Genomic DNA, 20,539 nt, shown 5'->3' on the forward strand with positions numbered 1-20,539 from the left:
AAATTTCAAATACAAAATGGAATTTAAAAATAAGTAAATAAATAAAAAGAAAAAAAGACAAAAGTTACAATGACTTGAGAAGGCTACTTATTGCCTTGGAAAACAAAGTTACCCCCTGCCAGGGCATGCTGCCACACGGCAGTGACTTTACATGCAGGGGTCCAAGAGCAGTGTTGGGTTCCTGTCACTACATGCAGGGTAGGAGTGCAAAATATATCTGCCTGGCCCCTAGCTGAGAGCAGTGGTAGCTGCAGTTGGAATGAGATGCTGTGTGAAACTGAAAATGTAGTATTTGGAGAATCCATTCATTTGATCACTAGGGTATAGTATAAATAATTGATTTCAGTATTTCTGCTCCCTGGAGAATTTCCTATTGTAAGTCATTTTTTTATGGTTTAATAATTATCTAGGAAGGAAGTGCCTTGATTAGAACCACTGGTGATGAGAGGTTTAACTAAGTGTCTAGTCCAGCAGAGCAGGACCTATAGATGAGGCAGATATCCCCAGGTATCCCTCCCACCCAGCTTTTTCAAGATATAAAGAGACTGAGACAACATCTCAGACATATCCCACACGGTCACCTAACACACAACTCACATGTACACATTTTCTTTCTTTTGAGTGAAATAGGAATTTCTGAAATGACACTGCAACAACAGGGTTTACTACCCACTATGTCATGGGTTGGTTATTCAAACTGGGTAGGAGTTCATGACAAATATTTTTTCTGAAGCCCCAAACAACCCAGGTGTTCACAGGCTGCATTAGCATGTATTTCTCAAAAGGTGCTCTTTAGTTTCAGTACAACATAGGCAGCATCTGAATCAGCTGCTAATGACCTGAAGTTCTTTGTAGGTTAAAATCAACATTCAGCAGAGACCCATAAATTAACAGTGTGTGTTCCTCATTGCCCTGGGGTTACACACACTAATGAAATTCTTTTTCTTAAAAACAAAAATTAAAACAAAAAAAGATTTAAGACCACATTGAAGTTGTTGGTTATTTTCTTTTTGTCAAAATTTATACACTGAAGCATATAAAATGATTGAATGTAAAGTCGTGCTGCTCTACCAGGACACTTTTGTTTTTGAAAAGCTCAGTTTCATTTTGGTAAAAGTGGTATGACTTCCACTTCTGCTGTCATGCATGGGCTAAAGTGTGGCCCACAGCAGCGATTCAGAGGGAGGATGAGTTTCTTAAGGAACTTTGCTTGTTACAGATATGAGTTAGCAGCTCTCAGGTGTGATAGAATGAAAGAAACAGATTAACATCATGAGTTTATTTGAAATTAGTATATAATCTGCATGCACAACTTTCTTCATTAGAAACGTTGGTGACAGAATGGCCAAGACTGTTCCTCCTGAGCTTTCCTGACTTGTTTGTTCCCAACATCTACAACCACCTGTTATTTACAGTATCACTTTTTATTCTAGCTACAATTTTGTGTAAATAAACTGCAAAGATGAAATGCCATTCCCCGTTTACTCAGTTTCCTAACTGCACACATGCTTCCAGCACTGCCCAGGCACTCACCCTTTTGGCTGGCTCTCAAACTCTTCTGCCCACTGCTCCTGTGCATCCTCTGTGGAGAGGTCCACGTCCCGGGTCGTGGCAAAATTAAACTCGCTGCCTTCTGTCCCATGGAAGTAGATGGAGTTTCCATCTGACTGGCAGCTGTGCTGTAGACAAAAGGAGCACACAGGAGGTGATGTTACATCAGGTGACAAGGGCAGCCATCCTGCCCACCTACCTCCAGAGCTTGGAGAAAGCTGCTCATTATCTAATAACTCACCAATGCCTGAAATGAAATAGACATTAAAAAATTGACTGCCATCTTTTCTCTTTCTTGGCCTCCCCTAACAGTGATTGCATCCTGATCTTCCCTACAAATGCACTTCAGACCATTGAGAAACTATGTTTGCATAGAAAAGATATGTACTATACCTTTGGGTATTTATTTTTGTTTTAAAGCATTGCCATTATGTCTGCCTTGGACCACTAATCACAAGTGTGTGTACAAATAACTTTAGTAGCACTATTGCTATGGATGTTTTGTCAGCATGAGAGTTTCATGCTGTGAAACACATGTCAGACTTCATGCCTGAATTTTTGCCAGTGGAGGTGTTTGCAGGTGAAATTACTCTGCACTGCCACACAACAAACTTGAGCCTTGATGTGTATGAGTGAAAAGGCTATTTGCTATAATTTAATGCAAATAGCATAGCAAATAACTTGGTAGGCAGATTGTTCTTGTAATACATCAATTGCAGGCTGCTGAGGCTGCCCCGAAACACAACGTCTGTTTTTCATATTGCATTTCTGCATATACCACCTCAGCAGCATGAAATGAAGCCCCACATCTGCCCAAACTGCTCTGACCACCAGGATGCTCCAGGTGCAGCCACCTGGGAGAAGCTGCCAGTGAAGAGCATGTTGGGGTGATGAGGTGGGAGGTAAGCAAGGTTGCTCATGGCTGTGGCCAGGCACAGAGACAGCTATGGGGGTGGCAGGGCTGGGAACTGGAGGTGGAACCACCAAGATCACCCCCATACCAATGCAGAAAACACCAGTTTTCCAACCTCCTCCTTGGGTTCTTTCATATCAAGTTGAAAACCATATAGAGCATTTAAACAGGTTATATTGTACATAGGTTACAATACAGATTGTCTTTCTCTGACAGACTTTTGCCCTCCTGTACATCTGATAAAATGGTAAGAGTCTCCAAAAATTGTGTAGCTGAAAGAGATACTTGGAAGCTGCTAAAGATCAACCTGGCCTTTAAACAGAGATCCCAGTACTTTATTGAGTTGTTCATATTAAAATAAATACTGATAAAAGTAATAATTAGCTCAAACACTTCTTTGGGACATCTTGGCCACATTTAAAGTGAAAGCTGAAATAAAAAATGACTAATTAGAATAATTCTCCATTCTTGCCACATTTCGACATCTGAAAAAGAGATACAAGAATACCAAATTGCATTGACCTTTTCAGTATCATCTATGCAGTCTGCTCTTGTCTCTGAACCCTTTCAGAACTCGCCAAGGGAAAGTGTGATGATCACCTCATCTGCATTTAAAAAAGACTTGGTAGTGCCAAGTAAGTTAATAACTAATTTTTTTAACAAAAAGAAGGATGTGGCAAGAAATAAAAACCTTCCCAGTACAGCTTTGTCTATGTGATTGTAAGACTGAAGTATGAAATAATGCATTACGTCATAGCCTATACCTCTTCTTTCATTTTTCAATGTAAAAAAAAATATAACATTGAAATTCTTTTGTTGATGATTTTCAGGTATAGCTGCCTATAACTTAGCAATTAAATTTATGTTTAGGAATGTAATATGTAACTTCATTTTTTGAGGTGTCTGTACCTTATTGGAAACAAAACTGTGTACTTAAAATCTGATTTTAGTATAGAGACTTTCTGGTCTTCACCTATGACAACAGCTCTGTGTTCATTAACTCTGACTAAAGAACACTTAAAGAAATAACATACTATAAAAATGAAAAGACTGTTTCATCTTCTAAAATAAACAAATTGCTCCTAAAGTGTTTTTCTTCTAAAAAAAAGGTCAAAGCAATACTAAGATTCTGCAATATTGAGAAGTTATTCCAGAAATTATATAGATTTTGTCACAATTCTTCCTACTCTAAGTTCACACAATGCACCACAAATGCAGCTGCTGCCACCGAAAAGGCAGAATAATTTATTGCACATAAAAATATTTTATAACTAGCAAAAATCAATTGAACAGTTTTATATTTTACCTCTGTTTGAAAAACAGTGTGTATGATGCAGTTATTTATACCTGACTGAGAAATGGCTTTTGTTCTCTGATTTTATACTTCATGTTCACAGGTAGCGCTAACATCATAATTCTAAGAATAATTTTCCTCCTTGGTTTTCAGAATATTCTTCATTTGCTGAACAGATATGAAATAGCCTTTATCTGTCAATCAATCTGCCACCAAAATCCTATTATCCGCAGGCAGTCAAGTAAATACACTAGAAATAAATATTCAGGCTAAAACTTCTGATAACTCAAATTTATATTTAAGCCTTCATCTCTTAATAAACAAATAGACAAATAGATCCTATCAAGCTAGCTATTACAATTGCGTACAAGCTTTGGGAAATCCTTTATAAGTCGTACTTATTTCTCAGGTGCAAAGTTACAGATAAGTGTATACTTGATAGTGTGGCAAGTCATTAGTAATCTCTTGCTGATGGAAGCCACCTATGAAAATACACAAAACAGATACAGCAACAGATACACAGATACAGTCCTGCTATCATTTCATGTATGTATGGCCTTCTGCTGCCTGACAGAATATTTACTGAAGTATGTCTGGTAGGGTTTCCATTTAGGTTGTCAAGATAAATAAATGGGCAGCTTGGCAAAAGGGCAAATATGTAATTATTTATACAGTGTTGTGATATCAATGTTTTATGAAAGATCAAAAGGATATGGAAACATCACTTATTTCATTAGTTCTATAATACTACCTTTATGTTCTATATGAAGCTACATGATATCTATGAATATGTATTTTATGCTTACTTTATGTGTTAATGAACCACACAACATATGGCTCAAATCAAACTCTGGTTATGTTAGCTTTGAATCTCATGTGAAACAGCTCTGCAGAAGAAAAGTTCAAACTGGGGTTTAACTGCTTTTATTATTATGGTACGTGTCTATGAAAAACAGTAATAGATACTTTCAAAGGGAGTAAAAAGATGCTCAAAACACAGGTATGGCTTTAAAAATTCTGAGATAGGGACATTTTCTTTTAGCCCCAGTACCACCATTTGGGACCCGAGAGACCTGCCTATGGGAGAAGCAGGAGCAGATCAGCCCCCCTGTGCTTGAGCTGGGGTTCCTCTGCTCGTGATTTCATCCTCTTCCACCTGTCAAATCCGCCTGACTTGTATAATCCCCCCTGCCTCCTCTTCACACTTAGCTTCTTGCTTTCATATTTTCTTTCTCATTTTCCAAGCACTTGCTCTCTGTTGCTTCTTTTACTGCTTTTTGTTTTCATCCAGTGGGCTCCAGAGGGGTGAACAACCTCAAAGAGCGCACAGCCAGATCTTTCAGGGGCAAAGGAAAGTCCATAAGGGTTGGTTCCTCACCCCCAACCACCTTGTCAGTCTTGTTCAACATCCAAGAGGCTGCTGACTGTGTTGGATTATTTTGTGGTTTTGCAACAGGGCTTGAACAGATTAGGGACTGAATCAAAACCATCAGACTCATTTTCTCTTGGGTTCAACCCAGGATTTGAATCCAAGCCTTTAGAAATGAAGAACTGAAGTACAATTTACATTCTGTGCTGCCTCTTTCCCAAATTAAAGACTTTACACTTGCAGTGGTAGTCTATAGGCTCTTCAGTTTGTAAGGACTGAATTTTACAGGTCTCTATTTTCTTGTCATTCTAAAGTGATAAAAAATCTGGAATGAACATTCACTTTCTTTTGAAACCAACAGGATTAAGTTCTTCTTAAACTGGAGACACTGCAGATCTCTTTATGCAGATGTAGAGTTTTCTCTCATGAGTTTAAGATTCAATTTGTTCTCTTTCTCATTTTTATTTACATTTAAATGATTTTTAAGATAAGAACAAATTATGTTGCTGACTAAAACATTGTAACTAAAAAGGCCAAATGACAACAACTTGTGGGATATTTTTCTCCTTGTTACCATGGAAGCATCAGTTGAAGGTCCAGTAGAACAACAGAGTTTAATTTTGTATTTAATGGGGTATTACAAGCATGTGAAACATTTCACGTGTCCTTGCACACATTACAACACGAAGTTAACTAATTTGTGAGGAAAAATTAATTTAGAGAATAAACCCTTTGACAAATCTGATAACCTTCATTAAACAAAGTTATCTCCCAAATCACCTACATAATAGAGCATAAAATACTTGCACACACCTGAACGTACATACTTCACAACATTTTCCTATTGTTTGCAACAGGAGCGGGACAGTAAACCTGCCATAGGTAAACTGTTGTATTCCTAAATAAACAACAGCTGCCTGTTGCCAAATGGAAAGAAGCCAAGATCTGTTCAGGGACAGTGGTCATCCCAAAGGAAAAAAAAATCAGTTTAATTTAATCTGGCACTACCAATACTATTATTCACAAGCTGCAATTGTTAAGCTATTGCTTAGCATGAATAGGACAAAATGAAAATTGGCTGGATACATTCCCATAGCTCAGCATGCTTGGATTTGCTTTCAATCTAATATTCACTTTGAATTTTTCTGTGTTTCTGAAGTTTGATTGCTGGATAGTTACAGTGTCACTGCTTCTTAACTGCTTTAGAGGCCCTGCAGTGGCTCATCCTCACCTACCTCTGCTGTCTCTCATATGCACTGTCTTATGGTTCACTTTTCCTTGACTGTTGTTACCTGCCCCTATACCTGCTGGTGAGATGGCCAGACTTGTGTGCCCTTGTCTATTCTGCTCACTTCTCCTGGCAAATTCCCCACCAGGTTATTTTCTTCAGGCACTTTCCTCAACAAACCTTGCCACTGAAGACTGCACTGCTTACCAGGATAAGCACTCTCCCTTCTTGCACATTTTTTTTAATTTCCCCATCTTCCCAGCCTCAGCTGATCTCTTGCTTTATAAATGGATGGTGATTTTTCCCGGGATGCAGGCTTTCTTCTTGTTTTGTGTGTGAAGAGACAACGTTAGTATACTTCCTGCTCAGGGCTCCTCGCTGCTACAGTGATACCACTCCTACAAGAAATACTTTTTCCTGATGAAATTGCTGGTTTTTTCCCATACTAGGTTAACAGATTTCATTTAGGATTTGCTCTGCTGCAGGTAAATTGATCTATTAAATCAATCCCTTATACCACAGCAGTTTTATTATACAGTACCATGATGAACCCCATGGGAAAGCAGCGTGGAGCAGCCATGCCTGAAAAAAAACACACATTTGCTTTCAGAATGGATTTTGCCATCAGTTTGCCTAGCAAATATTAGTCCAGATAGAGAAGGCATTCCACTAAAATGAAATAATTAAATTATCTATGAATATCTCCAGTCTGTGAATACAGTTCTTAGTCAACATTTCCATGAGAACCACCAAGTCAGATTAATTCAGGTGAACCTTCCATTGTATGGTATGAGTGCATTAGCTAGTAATTTGAAGATACAGATGGGAGACAGTGACACATGGTTTCAAGCCCAAACTTTGGGTCAAAATCTGAATTTCACACTCTTTATCCTACTCTATACTCCTTATATATTACATCTTCTACCTTCAGCTTTCACTCTGTTTTGGTAGTTGCTCTTAGTTGCTTGCCTGTTGATCATCTGAGATACAGAAGGGTTTTAATTAGCACTGCTCAAAACTATTGGGTTTCTGACAGCAGAAGTAGGGAAATTGGATTTGGTGAAGCAGGTGTTTTCCAACTGGACCTATGTTTTCTTGAATAAATATAGACTAATTTTCAGTAGCATCTAAATGGTTTAAGGGACTTGAGTAAGATCTGGGCTCCTACATCATGTTGGCATGTCTGATAAATCTCCATGTTTTTAAAGACTTGCATGAGAGCTCCACAGAAGTAGACATCTGCTGTGCTCAGTGTGACCTGTTGGCTGGAGGAGACCCCTGGAGATCTCCAGTTCACTCTGCCATGTGAATTAGCACAAGCAAATTCTGCAGGAGACACAGCTGGGAACACAGCCCTGAAGATTTTTAGAAGCTCAAAAGACAAAGCTTGGGAATGTAAACAGAAGCACTGAAGTTCATCAAAACCAGCTTCTGTCACAGTTGTTCAAGTCAAACTTGTGAATCAATAAATACCTCCCGGCTTTATGGTATGGAAGTTCTCCACTTGGAGAGCAGAACAGGGGGAAACTGAATGATACAACTGTGCCTTTCAGAGAAGCATCAACAGGAAACATCAGTGTGAAATTCCTTGCTGTAACAGATTTTTGGCTGAGGTACTGCATATAGTCTTCCATAGCTTTGTCCCCATGTTCCCACAAAAATGTTGCTCACCTCTGTGCCTTCAAAGTACTTACAGCCATCTTTACCATCATTTAATTGGGCTTTTAGCAGAGACAAACACTGATGCACCTCTTCATATTATCTCTCCTGGGCCTAATGGCCCCGATGATTCTTTCAGACAGCTGTAGCCTTACAATTTATTTTTTGGCGACATTTCTTGCATTGGAATGAATGTGTTGGGCATTTGGGCAGTGCCAGCTTGCAAAGGGCTGGTGGCAGATGGAAAGAAATCTGCCCAGTATGCCTTCACCTCTACACGAGCAGAGAGCCATCAATTTCCCCCATTAAGGAGTTGTCACGCAGCCCACCCAGCTGGAGGAGCATCTCCGATAGCCAGGCTGGTTGGCGAATGCTATTCAAACACAAAACACAGTTTAAAAGGAAACAAAAATATCGTTTGTCGGCAAATTGAAAATGCATGGCTTTGACCGCAGCCAACTTTTTAATGACTGTAATATTTTAAGTGATTATTTTTGCCACTTCAGATTGCTCCTCAGAGAGGAGAGGTTTTTTTAATTAAAATCTAGGCAATGCAAACAGATGAGATATGAGAAGCAGAGGAACAAGAAATAAGATGAAGAAAATTAATTAAAGCAGCATTGTCTATGGAGCCATAAATTAGATATTGTGTCTTTCTGGGAATGGGTCACGCAGGTTCTCAAGTTTTTAGATTTTGGCATGAGAGCAGGTACTGGGATAGATGAAGTCTTGATAAAATTATGCCCTGTATATGGTTTCTTAGCTAGTGAAGGTAAAATGGCAGAACTTCAGACAGATTCTAAATTCTAAATTCTGTGGATTTGGCTATTAAGGCTTCTGGCCTGAAGTCCATTCTTCAACCAAAGGAAAAAACACAATGTGATTAAAAGTTTCCCATGAGATAAACAAGGCTTTAATCTTTCCCACAGGCTATGTTTTCAGACCATTTAACATAGGCTACAGAACTAAAATCTTGGCTGCGCAAGCAGGCCAGGTGCAAAGAGGGTTATAGTGCACCTTCCTTTTTAAAAAAAAAACAATGGGATGACACTTGTTCTGTGGTGTAACAAACAGTCTATAAAGTGTGCTTTCACTCATCATTTCCGATTATAGACTGTTATCCAAAGGCTGGTGCTCAAAACATTTGCTTGTTTATGAGTGACTGGTATACGGTTCTTACCTTTCTGGGACACTTCATAATGTTTGTACAACATCGGTCATTGTGTTGATGACCGATTTCCTTAATGAGTCATTTAACTGGTTTGTACTGAAATATTCCTTTTTATTATTGGGAACTGTTGATATTTCTAGGACTCAGCAGTGAGCTTGATACAACCTCACCTGTTTTTCTGAAAGTAATGACATATATCAACAGCACTGTAAAATCAGAGAGAGAAAGAGTCAACCAAAGTCATTTCTACTCTTTGGCATCTAATGGGTCAATTTACATTGCTTTTATTAACGTGCATCTTACAGTGACCTGCAAAGACAAAATTCTTTCTTTCTAGGAGGCAGGAAACACCCCTGGTGTTTTGACGCTAGCTCAGCTCTAACCCTGGCTCCCTGCCACCCCCACCACACTTCCGAGCCACAGGGAACTGGCATGGAGAGAGGTGCAGGCTCAGCATCGCTGCCCAACAGCTATGCTCAGCTGCCTGAACAACACACAGCACCACCGTCAACCACCTACCAGTTCCAATGAACTCCAAGCCATTGTATCTAAGCACCATTGTTTTAATTAAAAGTGTGATTATCAAACAACAACAAAATCAATCAAACAAAAAACTACACACACACACACACACAAAAAAAAAAAAAAAAAAAAAGCAAGAGCAATGCCACGTGTGGGCTACACCCAGTCCTATGGGTAGAGGACCCACATTCTTGTTAAAGGGAGCTGGTTGACAGGTTTTGTGCACCCTGCTCTGCTGTCGTTGCCTCCCCTCCCCTCTCACACTCCTCCTTCCACCCACAGAGAAGGACGAAAGGCTTTGAGCTGAGGTGCAGCAGGAAGCCAGCTCATCTCTTCCCAGGAAGATGTGCTGGATAAAGGCTTCTGTGAGGCAAAGCAGCTGGCTAGAAAGCTGGGTTTGGCCCACAGACCAAAATCTGCCTTGATATATCTTACTCAAAACCAAAGTAGCCTTGTCAGAAGCACCTACATCCATGCATCTTTGCCCAATACAGGCTCACAGCAATTTCCATCTGCCATTTTCACACTGGCATAGCTAGAGAATCACCTTTCCTTCTTCAAACAAGTATATTTCATCTGATTCACACAATGGGTACCTCAACCCCTTTTTAACATGACTTTAACCCCCCCCCCCCAAAAAAAAAAAAGAAAAAGAAAAAAAAAACATTTCATCTCAAGCAATTAAAACCTACAAAGATATATATGGGATATTAGAATGTTTGTTTTGAAAGACCATCCAATGCCATTCCTATTAATTAACAGAGTATTCAGAGATTTGGAAATCTGCTCTGGAACTGGGGGTGTGGAATAGCTTAATCAGCCTTTCTTTTTGCCAAACTCTTAGTCCTGCCCATATGGCTCCTCTGCTCAGTCACACTCAGTAACACATGTCCGGGAAGGACTCAACAGATTGAGGATGTGTATAGCCCCGATGTGCTCAGGGTGTGGTGAAAGGTCGTGGAGTTTTACAGACATGTTTTCTCAGTGAGTGTTGAGTTCTTCCACTCTCTTCTTAGGCAGTTTTCTCTTCCACTAAACTAGATTGTGTTTCTGTGAGATTAAAATGAACTGTATTACAATGACCTGTTACTTAGTTATCACAAGTAGGCATGATTGTATAGTACAAATCTATTGAAAAGCAAGGCCACACAGCTATTTCACAATTAACAAAACAGGGACTGTGCTAACTTGGATATTATCTCAGAACACACTTGAAATCCACTTGAGGAACATTAAAAAATAAAAATAGAAAAGAAAAAAAAAAGATGAATTTACTTTTAATAAAACTGTTTTTCTCCTTTATTTGGACAACAAATTGATAGCTCTGCCACTAGTCCCTACACCCCCTGTAAAGTGGAAGAAAGATTTGTGAGATGGTACTGCATCAGTCCTAAAAAAATCTATCTATACATACATACATGTATACCATCCCGTGAATACATAGGAGCAAATGTAATGGGAAACTCATACAGACAATTTCTGTTTTGCCTTCACAGGAAGTACTTTAATATTGTGTGTGGTGGAAATAAGCAGTGTTTCAGGAAATACCAGAGACTGATGACACTGCCTTTCATCTGTTTCTTTCCTCATTCTTTTTTTGCTGTTGTCCCAGAAGTGGTAAAATGACCAGATGGACCCACAGTCAGCAGCTGAAGAGCAGCTGCAGCTACTGACTGAGACAGCAATTCTGTACCTTGACTCTTCTCAAAAGTGGTGAGTGTCACTAGTTAACACATCATGACCAAATACATCACCACTGTATTGCCTGTGGCTATCTACAACGCTTTTCCTCAAATGTGGAAAAAATCCAGAAACAGATGTTTTGGTCTCAATGTTATTCTTATGTAACCAAAACCACTGCAGAGACTTGAACTTGGTTGGCTCCCTTTTCAGCCTCAGCTTTTGAGCTTGTGCATCCAAGGACAATCAGAAATAAATAATTAAATAAATAAATAACAATTTGCAGAATCTGTATTTCAAAAGACAACAGTAACTTCTGGTCAAGTCTACAGGACACATGAAGAGTCCACTGAAAGATGAGATCACTCTTCTGTTCTTCTGTTCAAGAAGCATTACTGAAAAAAAAAAAGATTTCATCTTTTCCCCAGATTAGCTATGGAGTGTTGAGGTCCTCAGACCTTCAACAGCACTCAGAGCACAGCACTGCTTCATGTGTTTCAGCATCCTCAACCACCAGTGTAATATCCTAACCATGCTTGATTGCAACACCACAGTCACACTCAGAGCTGTCACTGGAGATATTGAAATGCAGTCAGGAATTTATCCTGTTCAACACCCTTCCTTACAGTTCAACTCAGATAAATACATTCCAGTGGATCCAATTAATCTCCTAAGGGTTGCTTGGCCTTGCTAAACAGCATCTTTCTTGTCTTTTGCTATCTCCTTTGGAACTGAAACACACAAATTCAGTGGCTTATCTCTCAGCTTGCTTCCTGTCTCAGTAGCCAGTTCCAGCTGCGTCTGCAATCAGCCATGTGAGTAACAACGGTTCCTGAGCGCAGCAAGAAACACAATAAAATTCCTGGTCCAGGCTCAAGCAGACTGGGAGAGGAGGAGAAACCGCTTCCCAGGCTGGGTACAGCAAGTTCCTACAGGCACTTACTGAGGAGACACTGTCTGATTCCACCAAAGTGAACACATCAGAGAATAATTACTATTAATGCTTGTGCCATCCTCTCCAGTGACTGAATTTGTCACAGAACCTAACCCAGGACACACATAACAGCCTTCATGGTATGATTTTTTGTTCATTTGAATGCCTTTTTACTTTATTAATCTAAGTTGCTATGAATTCGAGCAGTTTTACCAGCAGAGCTCCTAGAAGTGCAGTGTTCACTATATATTTTAGTAGATCTAAAGTTCTACCAAAGTAGAATTCCTGCAGAAAAAAAAAAAATAAAATACTTTCTTTGTAACTTGATAAGCATTCAACATGAGCATGTACCAGATATAACAAGCAATTCTCAAAGCCACCTCCTGGGCAACTACTGGGAAAGAACCAGCTGAAACACATCCTCCGCATTGCTCCACCACCTGAGCAATGCCTGCTGGGATAGTCCAGAAGTAAATATCTGGAGAAAGACTATTTTATTCCTTTTTCTATCAGAAATAAGTATGTACGATTTCCTCTTCTTTCAGTTCTGGCTGCCAGTTGGACAAGCTACAATACACCACAGGGTACCACTGTCCTTCCACCTGAGAAATATGCAAATATCAACCATTCTCTGTGATGAAAAGTGGTAAGCGAGAGAGGATGAATGCAGAAAATAACCCCAATAAAAGGGAGAAATTTAGAAATAATCTTTTTTGGTATTTTTTTTTTTCTTAATACTTCATTCCCTTGGTCCTATGAAATTACTTATCTTTATGGTACAATTTTGGAAAGGAACTGATGCCCCACAGTTTTGCATATACCAGTTAAAATTGATTTCAACAACAAATAACATCCAGACGTGACTGTTAACATTGTCAAGGAAACCCCTAAAGAAAAGCATTGAAGGGAGTGAAGAAGTTAACATCAACTTCAAGAAAGATTTTAAGGACAATTTATCTGAAATACTAATTGACAGAAGGCAGGAGGAGATGAATTTAAACTTGTATGGCACAAACAGGCTTGGATATCAGAGAAAAGTCTCATCAGAGTGAAACAGAGTAATGTATAGCAGAAGACTAGGTATAGGAACTTATTTAGAAAACACTTAGATGAGCAGGTATAGTAACACATTATAGTAATGAAATCTGTTGATCCCATAATAAAAATATAAACAGAAATTTCTGAGCAAACATAATTTCTGAGCAAAAATCAGGATAATTAAACAAATCTTATATACCCGAGAAACAAAAGGACTTGCAGGAAAAAGCAAACTAGAATTAGGTTCCATGCAAGCTATCCCTATGGCATTATCAGGGTTTCTCTAATTTTGTTTTGAATGCCAATGTCTTCAATGGCATAGAAATCTCCTAAAACCTTCTCACAGTTTCTATTAACTTGAGAAGCTTGAGAGCATTAGCAATACTGGGAATCCTGTGAAGACGTCCCACCTATTGCTGCATCATCTTGCACTGGTTAAGTCATTTAGCTACTGTGAAATGCTGCTTGCAACACACATGATTGATGTAGTTCTAGCAATCATGGGTTATACTTAAAATGTGGTGTAATGTCATTAGCACAATGTACAAAATTTCTCTAAATTTCTCTAAAATTTCTATTTATATGAAATAGTATGTTTGTGATGAACTGAGATTAGAGCTATGCTAAAAATTTGAAAGAAAACATTCTTGCTAAGTTTTATATGCTGTTTTATATAATGTTCTAATCCTGAAAATCAAAATAAAATAAAATAAAATATTATTGACACTATAATGCTATTGAATCTGATGTAAATCTTGACATAATTTATGGTTTTTATTTTTTACATGACATGAAATTCACATTTCAAAATCTGTTGAAATTATATTTGGCAATATTTTCCTGAAAATTTGAGGAAAACTGCAGCAAAAAACTTAATAATGAAATCTGAGCATGGGAGTGCTCTGGTAGCAAGCCAGATACACTTTTTTTTTTTTGAAATAACTACAGGGTCCCCAGGAGAATAAGAGCCCTGTGTTGCACACAGGCTTAACCCAGTCTGGCTACACCACAGCCTTGCATGTAGCCTTAACATAGCCAAATGTCATCTGGGAACAGATAGATGCAGTTATTTCTAGAACAGAAGACAACCTCGGAGGAATGGCAGGTTTGTGAATCCTCATTCATAGCTCACACAAGGTTTGAGTGTGAAAGGGATTTCAGTCTAGAACATCTAACTGTTCTCTGCGTTCAAGTCCCTCACCTTTCAAGTAGCAACACTTGTGTATTGACACTGAATTGGCTGAGTTTAAATAAAAAATATATATATAATAAAAAAATCAAAATAAAACAAATAAAAAGAGGTTTACTTGGTGTTTGTGCATGTTTCAGAAGGAGCAAATGGTCTTGGGCTTGGTCTGCTGGGAAGACACAATTGCACCTATGGCACATTAATCCTTGCTTTGCTTTCGTACTTTCTCGTAGGTAGAATGGATTTTGAAATCCAGAGATAAGACTGATGTCAAAGGATCATAGAAAATTGTTATTAAATATGCAGGACATTATTTGGTTCTAAAATTTCATATAAAAACATCATTGTAGTTTAAATGGTGTTACTGAAGTAAAAAAGTCAGTGTACAGGTACTATGAGTAGATTAGTGATAGTATTTAGTTCTGAAAAGATTAACTTGAGGCCATTCATATCAGGATCTGTGAAAAAAAAGCTGTGGCCATGACCAATGGCTTAGTGCCTTCAGCATGTGATACCTGTTTCCTGTGTGATTGTCAGAACCATTATCAGCTTCATAAATGAATGGCGACAACAAAACCACCCTTTTTTCTGAATGAAAAATAGAATGAAAACAGAAAGTGATCCATGGCTCAAGTTCTGTCTGTCTGGAAACACACACACACACAAAAAAAAAAAAGAATGCAATTGATTTTGACATTTAAAACAACTCTGTATTTCAAGGAACTTTTTCCAAAGAGATCTTGCAGGTCCCCATAGTTGTTTTTTTTTTTTTTTTTTTTTTTTTTTTTTCCCTAAGGAAGTATGATCCTTCTAGACCTCACACATCAGAGCAGGCTCTTACAGAGAGAGAAACTTTTAAGGAGCAGCCACTACCTGATCAAGAAAGGTTATATTCACAGTCAGAAAATGGGGAAAAGCATAGCTTTTAATGGTGGCTTAAGATGAAGCAAGCAGTAGTACCAAAAAAACACCAAGTTAATCAAACAGGTAGAATTTAAACTCTCTGAGCATCTGTTTAACATCTTTGTTGGTGACACGGACAGTGAGATCAAGTGCACCCTCACCAAGTCTGCCAATGACACCAAGCTGTGTGGTGTGGCTGACACGCAGGAGGGAAGGGATGCCATCCAGACGGACCTGGGCAGGCCTGAGAGGTGGGCCTGTGCTACCTCATGAGGTTCAACAAGGCCAAGGGCAAGGTCCTGCAGCCGGGCCGGGGCAATCCCAAACACAAACCCAGGCTGGGTGGAGAATGGTTTGAGAGCAGCTCTGAGGAGAAGGCCCTGGGGGTGTTGGTGGATGAGACACTCAACATGAACCAGCAATGTGTGCTTGCAGCTCAGAAAGCCAACCGTGTCCTGGGCTGCATCAACAGAAACATGGGCAGCAGGGTGGGGGAAGTGATTGTCCCGCTCTGCTCTGCCCTCATGAGACACCACCTGGAGTTTGTGTTCAGCTCTGGGGCCTTCAGAGGGTCCCAGAAGAAGGACGTAGATGAACTAGAATGAGTCTAGAGGAAGGCCATGAGAATGAGCAGAGGGCTGGAGCACCTCTCCTCTGAAGAGAGTCTGAATGAGTTGGGGTTGTTCAGCCTGGAGAAGAGGCCTTCCAGTACCTAAGGGGGGGCTACAGGAAAGCTGGGGAGGGACTCTTTGTTAGGGGTTTAGTGATAGGAGAAGAGGGAATTACTTAAAATTAAAAGAGGGCAGATTTAGATTAGATATTTGGAAGAAATTTTTTACTCTGAGGGTGGTGAAGCCCTGGCACAGGCTGCCCAGAGAAGCTGTGGCTGCCCCATCCCTGGAGGTGTCCAAGACCTGGCTGGATGGGGCTTTGGGCAACCTGGGCTGGTGGGAGGTGTCCCTGCCCATGGCAGGGGTTGAACTAGGTGATTTTTAAAGTCTCCTCCTTCTGTGATTCACAATATCTAACTGAGAGACTTGAAATTGTTCCAAAAACATCGAACCATTTTGCTAAAAGGAAGCTGTTTTCCATTTTCCGTTGTATGATCTTTGACATGACAGTTGTTGCAAACTGTCATCTTATTTTGGTAGTGGCAGAAAGGTTGCATTGTTTTAAAAAGCCCCAGTGGGACACAGAAGAGGCAGAAACAGAGCAACAAAGAACTTAGTTCTGCAAACAGATGGCATGGCCTAAACATTCTTATATGTGCAGTTTGGTTATATGTTGCAGTCTTCTTCTACATACAATAATAATAATATCATTATATCATTAAAAATATTAAAATACCAAACTAACCTTCACTGTTGCCCCAGGAAAGAAAAGCCAGTTGCCAGTATCCACAGGATCAAGATTATCTTCTAGTACAACTTTTCTGTGAGCAGCATTTATGATCAGTATGTTGTCCAACGCCCAACAGGCTTCATACACTTCACCAGCATGAACATAATCCTGTTTCCACTGAAAATGGATGTTTTCTCCTTTAGCATCTTCAGGAAGGTACAAGATGTGGATGATTGTGCTGACATTGGAAGGGGCACTGAAAAACAATGATATTGAATTAGACCAAGTTTAATCCATAAGCAGGAACAGTTTTCCCTCATTTAACACATTTGCCAGGTGTGACACAGTTATGCTGACATCTCTTGTATGTTGGTAGATCTTCTATGGCTATTAGAAAAATATCTGCCCCAAGGCAGAGTCTCACTGTGCTTGGCAGTACCCAAACAAAGGCAGCCCTGCTGCAAAGAACTGTCAAGCTAGGATGGTGAAGAACAGATCAATGCAGAGCCTGGAGAGCAGGAGCACACAGCACAGCAGCTTGATACTTGATACTGGTCGCAGCTCCTAGATGACTGGCCATTGTCAAGTATTTTGCAAGTATGGCCAAAGGAAATATTAAGGAAGCATTTTATGAAAGCAGATCTCCCCAGACATGATTTTTGCATAAGCTATCACCAAAAGAAACTCCTAACTTCTGGTGTTACAGTCCCTCACCAAGTGGGATGGAACAAAATGGCTGGAAGAAAAAGCTGGGAATTTTCTCTGACCAGCCTGTCCTTCTGATCCCACACCCCTGCTGGCAGGCTGTGGGTGGGGAGGGACAAGTTTTCTTTCTTTTGGCATGCTGCTTCCAAAACAATACACAAGAAACAACACAGTTGGCATCTCTCTTTCTCTTGCCTCCATGAGTGGGAAATGTGGGGAGGAGAGACAGACCTGGATTGTTGGCAATGACCAGGGCCTGGAGCTCTGCTTCCCAAAGTTGTCCTCAGAGCTGTGAAGACTGAAGGTCATCCTGAGCACTGTGTGGGTGTCTTTACTTTGCCACTGCCAGTGAAAGGACTAAGCTCTGTGTGTGCAAGGAAAGGGTGCTGAGAATTTTTATTTTAACTTTATTATGTATCCAGCAAGGGAATCAGCTATATCAGGTTGCGAGGAGGTACAAAGCTGGGGTTTGCATTATGTCAAATCCGCAACCTTGCCTCTACCCTGGTGGTGATGCCTCATTGGATTATTAATCTGTTTGCCTTAATTCAGAATTAATCCAGAACTTTTAGGGAAAAAAGGCACCAAGAACTTGCTCACATAGGACAAAACTGAGGGACTACTCTTTGTCAAAAAAAATCATTAGAGTGCATGAAATGCTGAAAAGAAACTGTATGTGCTCCATATTCACACCCAGAACAAATTACCTTGCACTTACAAAACATTATGTTTTTTGCCCTCCACTGCAATGCCACTCTGAGACATTATCCTCAGTTCTCCCTGAGCCCTGGGGATGGTTCACATCCAGCACCTGCCTTGTCCAAGAGACATCCTTCCCCTCCCTCTGAAATTGCACTAACACGACGTGCACCAACACACCCGCATACCACCATGGTGCCTTTCCTGCCCTCCTGTCACATCCCTGTTGTCCCATTCCCTGGAGCTGCATGCAGTACAAAGAAAGCCACTGAAGCACAGTCACATAAATACTGTAACTCATACAAGACCACAGGAGAAATGAGCATCCTTTCATAATTCATCCTCCTCTCTGCTTTGCATGACATTGCTCTATTGACCTATTTTCTCCTGCCTGTTCCTGCAGTCATGATTAAAACAACACAGATCAAACTGTATGTTCATTAACTTCACATATTTTGGGTTTCAAAGGTTTATGCTTGTGCCATCACAGCTCTTAAATTTCCTGGTTGCAGAGCTATGAGGGTAGCTGGACTGATCTTATGAACTAGGTGTATAATTTTGCATCAATGTGAGGAAAGATGGTGTGTGGTTACTTTGAGGTAACTCCACTGGCTGCAGTGAAGATGTACGTGTTTCAGTTTATATTTTTGTGAGATAAGAATTATTGTCATTTGTTTCACTGAAATCGTTCATAACGTGTATCTTTTTCAAAGAAGTCATAATCACACCCAGAAGGAGCAGGAGCATAAGCTACTGAAACCCACTGCCTTGCAGCCAAACCTTTGCTTGCTTGTCAGAAATTAAATAGTTCTTTACCCTGCAAATTGTCTCAGTTGTCTGAAAATGGACTCAGGCAAGTCACCTGTGTGGCACAGGAAGGCAGACTGAGACACAATGAGGACGCTAAATATAAATAAAGTTTTTTCTTTTCCCGTTTTACTTTTATAACTATATATAAATGCAACTGCACAAAATACTTTTCTCAATACTAATTAATAAAATATTACATGTTTCTAAGAAAGTAGAATGATCTGCATTACTGATTCTCTATGTAAAGGTATATATTTCACAAGAAAATATTTTAAACATTCTTCTCATTCATAATCCTTTGTGCTTTTGTGTAAACCAGTTTGTTAAAAAACAAGGCATATTTCACCACGATCTGGTTATTATAAGTGTGTTAGAAGCCAAATGTTCACATAAAACAATAAACTATTTTTATGGAACATTTTATCCTGCTAAAGCAGAAACCTGCAACACTATAAATTACTGTTCTTTCTGAGATTAAAAGCGGTGCAAAAATGCAAAAGCAGTGAAGGTTTTGGTTTGGAATGAAGCAATCATGAGGAGAGCACAAACAGGCCTTATTTCCTAGTGTTTGGTGGAGAGCACCAGTTGAGAAAAGTCTCTGTGACTATGATAAAATGCTTTATTTATTTTATTTTATTTTATTTTATTTTATTTTATTTTATTTTATTTTATTTTATTTTATTTTGCTTTAATCGACTTCCATTTCACTCTTGAAGATGTCACTGTGTTCACTAACTTTTGATTTAAAAATGTTTTGGCAATTTAACATTCTTTCCATACTTGATACAAAACACACTGAAATTCTTTACTGTGAGGGTGGTGAGGCACTAGAACAGGTTGCCCAGAGAAGCCGTGGATGCTCCATCCCTGGATGCATTCAAGGCCACGTTGGATGGGGCTTTGGGCAACCTGTTTTTTTGGGTGACATCCCTGACCCTAGCATGGGTGTTGGAACTGGATGATCTTCAATGATCACCCAGTTGTAAGCGATCCTTACAATCCAAACCATTCTATGATTCTGTGATTCTATGCCAAAAGCAATGGCAGTTCTGCAATTAGCATTAGTGGCCATAATTTCAGCCCTCAGCTTTTAATGTGCCTAAACAAGTGAGAACTACAAAGCTAGCAATCAAAAAGTTTTAAAAGACCAAGGCTTAAACAACACCTGCTCAGCCAGAAAGCATGAAAATGATTAAAAAGCTGTAACAAACCTAATTTTTTCCAGCTGAGTCCAATCCGCAGAACTATTCTTACTGTAGGACACTGTGATGCTGGGATCTGAGTAGCTAAAGCGGCATGAACCTGATCCTGTGAAAAGCAATGAAATTAGAAGCATTACGACACATTGAAGCAATAAATGATCCTCCAATAACAACCATTGCTGACTGTGCCTTTGTCACATCATCGCTTCTCCGTAATTTTAAAGTGCTTTGATTGATGATGAAATTTCCTGGGATCTGTTGCTGCAGGTAAACACGAAATAATGCATGCTTTATGAGTCAGAAATAAAGTAGAAATGATAAATCACAGCAG

General features: G+C 39.5%; 1 protein-coding gene across 2 annotated transcripts in view; it reads right to left on the bottom strand.

Moving 5' to 3' along the window:
- The window catches only part of RELN (reelin), a 286,969-nt gene that overhangs the window by 109,848 nt on the left and 156,582 nt on the right, over window positions 1-20,539 (bottom strand). For both annotated transcript variants that reach the window (XM_027459428.3, XM_072031502.1), the window contains exons 9-11: window positions 20,218-20,314; window positions 16,808-17,048; window positions 1,534-1,679 (exon numbers count right to left, since the gene is read on the bottom strand). In XM_027459428.3, the coding sequence (XP_027315229.3) occupies window positions 1,534-1,679; window positions 16,808-17,048; window positions 20,218-20,314 (484 nt within the window). The remainder of the gene's footprint in view (window positions 1-1,533; window positions 1,680-16,807; window positions 17,049-20,217; window positions 20,315-20,539) is intronic.

The sequence above is a fragment of the Anas platyrhynchos genome, chromosome 1, assembly GCF_047663525.1.
Source record: "Anas platyrhynchos isolate ZD024472 breed Pekin duck chromosome 1, IASCAAS_PekinDuck_T2T, whole genome shotgun sequence".
NCBI lineage: Eukaryota > Metazoa > Chordata > Aves > Anseriformes > Anatidae > Anas > Anas platyrhynchos.